The 10331-nt window shown below is 33.4% G+C and overlaps 1 protein-coding gene across 11 annotated transcripts in view; it reads left to right on the top strand.

The window, feature by feature from the left end:
- Nucleotides 1-6137, top strand: part of LOC148162094 (lysine-specific demethylase 6A-like) — a 166154-nt gene extending 160017 nt beyond the window's left edge. For 5 of the 11 annotated variants that reach the window (XM_088020339.1, XM_088020341.1, XM_088020342.1 and 2 more), the window contains 3 exons: nucleotides 1166-1292; nucleotides 3979-4166; nucleotides 5229-6136. In XM_088020339.1, coding sequence (XP_087876465.1) covers nucleotides 1166-1292; nucleotides 3979-4166; nucleotides 5229-5268 — 355 coding nt within the window. In that variant the 3' untranslated portion in view covers nucleotides 5269-6136. Of the gene's footprint in view, nucleotides 1-1165; nucleotides 1293-3978; nucleotides 4167-5228 lie in introns of all 11 variants that reach the window. The other 6 variants (XM_088020334.1, XM_088020336.1, XM_088020335.1 and 3 more) reach the window with 4 other exon arrangements.
- Nucleotides 6138-10331: the final 4194 nt, after the last annotated feature.

Raw genomic sequence — 10331 nt, forward strand, 5'->3', positions numbered from 1 at the left:
CCAGTTGGTTTGGTCCTTATCCCAGGGGGTCATGCTGTTCACAGATGTAGTTGTTAATATCGCTTTTATTAAACCGATGATGGATAATTGTGATTTTTAGAATAATTTTACAGCTGAAATGTACCATACATATCATCTAGCACAACTCTGCCTTCAAAGAACATGAGGCATTTAAATTCATGGAAGTGTTAGCAGTTTTGAGCAATGATGGCAAATAATGAAAAACACTGTTTATGACAATTCACTGTATTGCTAACATTAGAAGTATGAACATAAGGAAAGTATAAAGTATTTTTTTAAAAAGGTTGTAAATATAGGGGGACCTGGGTGGCTTAGTCACCTAAGCCTCTGACTCTGTTTTAGCTCAGGTCATGATCTCATGGGTCATGTGATCATGCCCTGTGTCGGGCTCCACACTCACGGGGGAGTCTGCTTGGAATTCTCTTTCTTTGCCCCCACCCCCAAAGACACATACACACACACTCTCTGTCTCTCTTAAAATTAATAAAATTTTTTAAGGGTATAAAAATTCTATTAATATCAATTTAGATTCTGTTATACTACCTTCATATTAAAATGAACCGATAATATTCTTTATCCTTTGGTACTAAAGTTTAAGCTAATTTTACATTCTTTAATGTCTAAATCTATAAATAGTTTTCTGCTTTGGTCTTAGAGTTTTAAAATCAATTACATAAATGATACTGTTTGTGAGTGTCTAGGTAGACACTAATCTCTGCTTTTATCCTTTACCTTGTAATTGATTTCTTGGGACCCTAAGTATAAGAATATGCCTTCCTACCTTACTATATTCAAAAAAGTTCCAGCATGGAATTCAGACTGATTTCAGAGATGAAGAAATCTAAATTTACCTCTTTGAAAAGTTCTCTCAGTTACCTAATTCAGAGCAAAAATTAAGATATGTTTGAATAAGAGATGAGTGTTTTGTAGATTAAGATCATTGTATTTTTATATTCAGGGATTTTCAGTGCTTTAGTATTATCATTGTGTTAGGCATGTTATATGTGAAAAATTGACAAAAGAAAAATTAGCACATCAATAAACTATGGAACCAAGGTACTCAGTTATTTATAATTGGTATATGTTGTATGCTACAAATATTCAGTATTCAGTTGTTGTCATAAATAATTTTTCTCCACAATAGGTACTGTCTTCTGAAAATTCTAAAGCAATGTCAGACACTGAGAGAAGCTCTTATTACAGCAGGAAAAGAAATTATATGGCATGGGCGGACAAATGATGAACCAGCACATTATTGTAGCATTTGTGAGGTAACAGTTCTTGCTGACTGTTTTGTTGTAGAATCTCTAATTTGGGGGTGTATACCTTTATATAATGCATTTTTTGATTGACTATTACATTAAATTGTCATCTGATGGTATAGTGTTTCATTTAACTTAACTCAGAAGTAATGCCTACAGAGGCATTCATGTAGTATTTTCTTTTTGTTTTCATGTAGTATTTTCTTAACCGTTGATAATTATCTCAGATTTTAAACTAGCAGATCTATAATATATAATCTGTATATATCTATAATATAAATATAATATAAATCTATAATATAAATAATGCCAGCATACTGGATCTGTTTCCAGTATAGATCCAGGCGTATCAGTCATAATGTCATTCATTAATATAGCTGTTGGTTTTCTCCTGTCACCAAGGCTTACATAAAGTACAGAGGTAAAAGATGTGGTACCTCCTCTGGAGGAGCTTACTTCTACTTGGAGAAGACAGAATGTAAACAAGTTATGGATGCATGAGAGACTATGATGAATATGAAGTTGGGCATGTATACACTGTTACAGAAACAATGAGGAAAATGATTGTTCTTACTGGCTTAGAACTTCCAGCCCATTATAAATTTGAGTCCTAAAGTCTATAAGAGGAGATAGGTTATAGCTTGCAGAGCATCTTGAATTAAGTATAAGGAATTTGATCTTTACTCTGTGGATACTGAAGCCATAAAAGTTTCGACCAAGGCACTAAGTCAAGATGTGTGTTTCAGAGGATTGGAGAGAATGCGCTAAAAAAGCAAAGGTGTCCATTTGGAGGCTATTGGAATGGTCTTAAGAGGGGTTAACAAGAGTTTAAACTAGTATGTCATTTTAGGAATATAAAAACAAAGGGAGGAGGGCGCCTGGGTGGCTCAGTTGGTTAAGCGACTGCCTTTGGCTCAGGTCATGATCCTGGAGTCCTAGGATTGAGTCCCGCATAGGGCTCCCTGCTCAGCAGGGAGTCTGCTTCTCTCTCTGACCCTCTTCCCTCTCGTGCTCTCTATCTCTCATTCTCTCTCTCTCTCAAATAAATAAATAAAATCTTTAAAAAAAAGAAAAGGGAGGAGTTTAAAAGTATTTAGGTCAACAGCGTAGTTGATCACATGGGGAATGATGACAAGTTCAAGAATCCCAAATTTTTAAACTAATTTCACTAAAATAATGTTATTTATTGATAGTAATAAAACACCTTATAAACTGTCATTTTAACAGTCCTATTCCAATATGATTTTAGATGAAGAGTTTTTAATCATTAAACTCAAGGAATAGAGGACCCACTTGGCGGATGGGAAATTGAAAGTCCAAACTAAACCTTGAAATTCTCTTGATTCTGGGATAAACTGAGTAAATCCTTTGGCTATTTTAATGTTATATAATCTCATCAAAATATGTTTTTATAAGATCCACAAGATTCTCTTAGGTTAGGTGTTATACTTCAGATAAATAGAATCTTTCCAGGATTTGCAAACAAACGTGTTAAAGCTATTATCCGTTATTCTGCCGGAGCTTTACAAATCATTGTGGTTTCTGTATTAAACACGTCCTCACTGTCTTCTGGTATAATAATGCTCATGAGTACACTGTTTGTACTTACTTCCTTTAATACACAAGGCTTAAAAGTGACCACTTTTTATTACTCACGTATCAGTTTTCAGTTTTTTTTTTTTAAATATTTTTTATTTATTCATTTGAGACAGAGAGATACAGCGAGATACAGTGAGAGAGAGCATGAGCAGGGGGAGAGTGAGAGGGAGAAGCAGGCTCCCCACTGAGCAGGGAGCCTGATGTGGGGCTCCATCCCAGGACCCTGGGATCACGTCCAGAGCCGAAGGCATATGCTTAACCATCTGAGCCACCCAGGCGCCCTCAGTTTCCAGCTCCTAAAAATAACTGGTTATTGGGGTACCTGGTTGGCTCAGTCAGTTAACTAACAATTGATCTCAACTCAGGCCATGATCTCAGGGTCCTGAGTTAAAGCCCCACATTGGGCTCCCTGCTGGACATGGAGCCTACTTTAGGAAAATAATAATAATAATAATCTGAATAATAATAATCTGAATATATTTCAATGATCTTGTTTTTCCTTTTATTATTAGCTTTCATTAAATATTAAATATTGAGCTATGGTATATGCTCTCAAGGTCCAAAAATGAGTAAGACATTAGTCACTTTATGGAGCCAATCTGTGAAGGGAGAGAAGTATCTAAACAGAACAATTAATGAATTGTAGAACACTACATCAAAAATGTAATGATGTACTATATGCTGGCTAATTGAACATAATAATAAGAAATATTAATTAAAAAATAAACAGAACACTATGAATGCTTTCATAGAGAAGTAAAAAGAATCATTACTTTTACCTGATTGTATCTGATGTTTTGTGTAAAATAAATAAGTTGACCTTTATCAAACTGTGTATTAAACTTTAGCAGTTTTAATCAGTATTTAATTCCCTTGGATCAATCTCTAAATATATAATATGGCTCTTGTTCTTGTGGTACAAGTAAACCTGGTGTGTCAAACATACAACTATGAGGTTTTTTGTTTTCTTTTTAAGTACTTCCATTTACAAAAATCACTGTCCATAATTTCATGTAAAGTAGAACTCCATAGTCACACTAAAGTGGTACAATAAATTCAGTTCTCCATTCAGTGCTTTTTCTCTTATATAAAATAGGTGGAGGTTTTTGATCTCCTCTTTGTCACTAATGAAAGCAATTCTCAAAAGACTTACATAGTACATTGCCAAGACTGTGCACGAAAAACAAGTGGAACTCTGGACAATTTTGTGGTGCTAGAACAGTACAAAATGGAGGACCTGATACAAGTCTATGACCAGTTTACATTAGTAAGTGAATTCAACATGTGAGTACATAGTTAGCTGGGTTTTTGAAGCAGCAGTGTTGTTTTTGCTGTCTGATAAATGCAAATTAATAAGATATTTAAATTTTCCCTTGGCTCAGTAGATATTGCATAATAAAATATTTCTGTGTTTTCCTTATACTTCAGAGTCCTTTATCCATGTCCAATTGATACACATTACTATTTTTTTTTTCAGTAAGAATGGCCTAAGTAATAATCACAGTAACTACATTTTAAAATCTTTGTGTTCTTTTATAATATTGTGATATGATAGTCTTTGTGCTATTTTATTTCACTGGTAAAAGGTTACTTAATTCTGTACAGATGATCCATAAAGAAATCAGTATGTTTTTTAATGTACTTGTGTTTTCAGAGCCCACTGTATTTGTTTAAAACCTGTCGCTTTCCTTAAGTGTTAAACTCTTGGAAATATTTGATGGTTCTTGGCTTAATGGTATGATATATAAGGTGCATGATATTGAATTCACTGTATTACAAATCTGCCATTTTTATGATTTCAAAGACAAGTTTGAGATATCATTTATTTCTGTAGGCTTGACTGGCATGAATGCCAACGCTGGCATTTTTCACTGCCTTTTGTTCAAATTTTGAAACTTAGATTCAGGTATTTTTAATTAAATTGTTCTCAGAATTGCTTGAAAAAGAAAAAGTTTATGACAAATGTGTGAAATTTGTACTGTACCTGAGAATTGTTCATAAGCCAGTCACTCACTAGTGAATTTTTAATTGAATTTTCAAATTATTTTCCACAGTACTCTTTCTTTTAGCAGTCTAAAAAATTGGTCTAAATGTTCCTCTTTTTTTTTTTTTTTGACTAAATTTTGAACTACAGAAAAACAGGGTAATGATTCAGAACCCTGAGGAAATTGGTCTTAATTGATATAATAAGACCACACCATTTAGCCAGCTGTTGAACTTTCTGGGGATTTGGTGTTGCTTTCTAACTCACTTTATCAGTAGGCTGTATGTTGATAGCCATGAACTAAGAACCATATTAAGGATTAATATACCAAAACAATTAACATATCTTATTTTTAATTTTAGGCTCCTTCATTGTCATCATCCTCTTGATATTATGCCATGAATATTAAATGACACCTTTTCTGCTCTTGCACCACTGGTTTTGTAGCTGTTCATGACTGCTGACTAAAAGCTATGTCTATGCAACCTTCCAAGAACAGAGTGTTAACCAACTGGATGTAGGAGAGCACTGCCTCTACTCCAGGACTCTCACAAAGTTGATCCAGCTGTAACTAATAATAATCACGTTTTATGATATCTGACAGAACGTGGCAATGTCAAGACAGACTACTGACTTGAAGACATTTTCTATGTTTCTGTATTTCTGGACTGCTAAATTAGTTTTCCTCTATATTTTACCCTTTCAGAATTTTTCTGAGTTAAAATACTGTTCTAGCTGGCCATTTGCTTGGTAAGATGGTTAACTAATTCAGATCTTTAATCAACTTTTTTTTAATGTGAAAAATTAGATGAGAAAGTTTTTTTGAAAGGTTTTGTTTATTTTGCTTTTTTTATCATTTTACATTTTTTGTCTATTGTTTGAGGCCACAGTGATTACACTTCTGATTCCAAAACTTTAAGAAAAACTTCTAGCCTAATAGCCAAGACACAAAGATAATGGATTGCACATAGAGTAAGGAATAAACTTCAGATTTGTGATTTTTGTTTCTAATCCTGATACAGATTTACACTATTTATGAATACATATTTATTGCTTGAAAATTATTTGTGAATGGAATGTTGTTATTTTACCTGAGATTTACCTGCCATTAAATATTAGGAGTTCTGTAATTTTAAACACTACTCCTTTTACATTTTCTATGTGTAAATAAAACTGCTTAGCATTGTACAGAAACCTTTATTAAAATTGTTTAATGTTTAAAGGGTTTTCCACTGTTTGAGTTTTAAAAGAGACTTTCTGTAAAGACGTAGCTTTTGTTCATTTTCAAATCTGATTATATGTATTTTATATATACATATATATTCACACGTGTATAACATAGAAATAAAAATATATAATTGTATAAAGATAAAACAAATTTTAAATTTTTCACATTTATCATTTTTGAGGTGCCTACTGTAAAGTATTGCTTACAAAAGTATGCTTATTTTTAAAGTAAATGTCTTTCAGCCTGTTTTATTAAGCTAGTTATTGCAATGATAACCAATAAATAATTGCTAGCAAAATGTATATTAGAAAACAAATAGTGAATTTGAGATTTTAAAGGGAACGTTATAAAGTTTGATAAATCTTGTTTATCACTTGTTTACTATAGAAAAGAGATTCAGAATGCTGATGGCTTCTACTTTAGAGAACAAATATGTTAAATGACTTATTTTTTAAAATTAGATAACTTGAAATTCCATGCTTTCTGTTTGTTGAATATAGCTGAGGAAGGGAAGAGGGGAGATATTCAAATTTTGTATCACTAGTCAATGTTAGCAGGTTCTTTGAAGGCTTTTATTTCATATGAACAAATAACTTAACCATAGTATCTCATTTTACAGTAACATCTGGTTTCTACCTCTACTTTCTGCATTTGGCATGTATTCTCATTTTATCACAGTGTTCTGAAAGTTTTCTAAGGAGCTTTGGTGGAGTTCTAAGAATCAAGGTTGTGCAAATGTCAAAAGAGAATTTATAATCTTATCGGGTGAACTGCCTTGATGGATTATATTTATGAAGTATCTCTTTTCAAACAATTTTCAAGTATTCTGGCTTCCTAGAAATAGTTTAAAGAAAAAACTTCAGAGGTATTTTATTAAATTTGGTAATAATTTTTCAAGAATTAAAATCTTAACAGCAATCATCATGTATAATAATGTCAAAGGAAAATAATGACAATTCTGTTTTAATTAAGAAACAAAAAAGTACTATATTACTGCTCAGATATTTTAATTACTGTTATTTTTGTGATTATTTTATAAATGCTCTTATCTAAAAGTCATTGATAATAAAAATCATGACATACTTACCCCCCCCATACAAAAGTTCCAAACCAACCACCTGGAAACAAAGATTATAAAGTACTAATACTATATCTGAGTTTTTCTTAACCACTTCTGTTTTGTATTACTTACAAAAACATCTGTCTCATCTCTTTTTGAAATGATTGATTGCCATGATTAATGTAAATTGAATTTATTGAATTGACTTGGACATGAAAAGGACTTAGTTGTGTCTCTATAAATATATATTTGGATTATATGTTAAGAATTGTACTTTTCAGAAACTTGGAGTCATTAAATAGGACAGGAAATGAAAATCAAATATATCAGTATGACTTAGAAGTATATCTAGATAAAGAAGTCCTCTGTTACCTGTTTTCATCAATTTAACGTCCTTTGTAATTTGGATTTGGAGGGTAAGATTCTCTTTGTTCTTTTACTCCCAGAGGTGTGAGATTCATTGAGATGTCTATCCAGGTACCTTTCAGTTGAATTTGTATCATAGCATACACATCATTTAGAAAAAGACTAATCCACAGGGTGCCTGGGTGGCTCAGTTGGTTAAGCGACTGCCTTCGGCTCAGGTCATGATCCTGGAGTCCCGGGATCGAGTCCCGCATCGGGCTTCCTGCTCAGCAGGGAGTCTGCTTCTCCCTCTGACCCTCTTCCCTCTCATGCTTTCTATCTCTCATTCTCTCTCTCTCTCAAATAAATAAATAAAATCTTTAAAAAAAAAAATAGAAAAAGACTAATCCACAAATTACATAATACAGCAGATATTAATCCAGAAAGAGTGAACTCAGTCATACTCTTTTTTATTCCTGGAACTCTTCATGGCATATAATTTATTATTTTTTTTTTAAAGATTATTTATTTGAGAGAGAGCGAGCATGAGAGGGGGGAGGGTCAGATGGAGAAGCAGACTCCCCGCTGAGCAGGGAGCCCGATGTGGGACTCGATCCCGGGACTCCAGGATCATGACCTGAGCCGAAGGCAGTCGCTTAACCAACTGAGCCACCCGGGCGCCCATGGCATATAATTTATGAAAACCATAAATTTTGTTTTTCTACCATGAATGTGCAATTCAGCTTGCTTTATTTACCAATATCCTGGCTTCTGCATTGTCTGAAGAAGTAAATTGACAATTAGGACCTTTATGTTTGTCAGTCATACCTCAAAGTAGGCTGGAAGTTAAAAGCTAGCAAAAGAGAAGGACCAAGAATTCTTTGGAACAAAATTACATAACAAGGAAATGAGACTAGAGCAAAGAAAAAACCTAAGAGAAAAGAGGAGGTAACATTTGTCAAATCAGAGCTTTTGGAAACACCATGTCTAAATCCTGAAAAGAGAATAAACCAAAAACATGTTAGCACAGCAAGTGACATTAGTCTGAGCAGCTCTAGTGAAGAAATGGGAATAAAGACTGATTGCCATGGTGAGTCTAAGATGATGAATCTGAGAGATCAGCTGTGTCCAGAAAACCCCTAGATACGAGATTATCTTGCTTTTTGGTATATGCCAGACAGATTACCAACTTTATATTTAGTTTCTGTTTTTTTAGTAATCTACACCCAACGTGGGGCTTGAATTCATGACGCCAAGATCAAGTCACCAAGTCACATGCTCTTCCAACTAAGCCAGCCAGGTAACCCCAGGTTACCAAATTTAAGGAACATTTTTATAGCATTGACCTAGAGTGCTTTATGCAGTACTGTTCTGTTTCAGTATTTGAAACAACCCAGATAATGTTTTGCTTTGGAAGTAAACATTTTTCAGCATGTCTGTTTGGTTTTAGTGTGGTTTAATCATACATACTATCATGCACTTGTGCAAGCATCATTCAGAGGATTTTCCAAACGTTCCTATTTTAACCTTTAGTGATCCTTTGAGGTAGAGGCACTGTTTTATCTTTACAGGTAAGGTATTAAGAGATGGAAAGATAAAGATTTAAATTCTGGCTGTGTAACTCCAGAGTGAGTGTTTACTTCTTCCCACATTACAAAATGTGGAATTGCAAAATGCTTACAAAACCTTTGTGTCTGAGGAATTTTTTCATTGTGGTGTCTTTGAATTTGAAAGCCTGTATAGTAGGCATATATATTTTGTTTCTTAATTAAACTTTAATTTTCACATAATTGGTCATTCATACACAATGGTAGAAAAGTCATACAAAGTTCCTGTATATAGGTTAGTCACATTGCCCCAAAGGGAATATCCTGCAAAAATATAATATGCTGTGCAAGATACGGGTATTGATACACTCAATATACAGAATTTTGCTTTCACTACTTGGATCCCTCATGTTGCCTTTTAATATTCAAATCCATACCAATTCCTGCCTTTTCCTGTCCTTGACTATATATTCTCTGTTCTCTAATTTAGTCATTTCAAGAATATTCTAAAGGGAACCATAAAGCCTGCTACTTTTTGATAAGGGCTTCTTTATACATAGATGTGTCCAGGTTGTTGGCATGTATCAGCTTTCTGATTTTGTTACTAAGTAGCATTAAAGGTATGGATGTACCACAATTTAGCCATTCATCCAATGAGGAAAATCTATATGTGCTGTTTGAACTATGCTAAATAAGGTACCATATTCATCTACAGGTGTTTGGGTGGACACAGCTTTTATTTCAATGGGATAAATGCCTAAGAGGACAGTTGCTGGGTTATATCGTTGTTGCACAGTTAGTTTAAAATAAATTTTTTTTTCAGAGTGACTGTACCATTTTACAGTCCTTTAAATTTTGAGGACCTGCTCCAGGTTTTTTTGTTTTGTTTTTTTGTTTCATTTTTTTTTCAAGTAATGAAGATTTCTTAGTCTTTCATTCTATTTTTGGTGCAGGATCTGTAGTGAATACCTGCCTTTTAATTGTAATTGGTGATTTTGTCTATTTCTCAGTCTTGCTAGAGGTTTATCAGTATTCCTCAGTTTGTTTTGAGAACCAGAATTTCACTTTACTGATTTCTTCAGTTCTTTTTCCATTTTGTTGATTTCTTTTGTTACCACATTATTCTTATGCCATACTTTGGGTTTATTTTAATGGCTGGTTTTTCTTTGTAAATGTAGGAACTTACACTTAAGTCTTCTTAAATATTTGCAAATGTCTTACCAGATAAAGGACTAGTATCCAAAGTCTATAAAGATTTTATCAAACTCAACACCCAAAGATCAAA

This window comes from Eumetopias jubatus, unplaced genomic scaffold (genome assembly GCF_037043125.1).
Source record: "Eumetopias jubatus isolate StellerSeaLion01/CBP00866 unplaced genomic scaffold, mEumJub1_p1.0 scaffold_23, whole genome shotgun sequence".
NCBI lineage: Eukaryota > Metazoa > Chordata > Mammalia > Carnivora > Otariidae > Eumetopias > Eumetopias jubatus.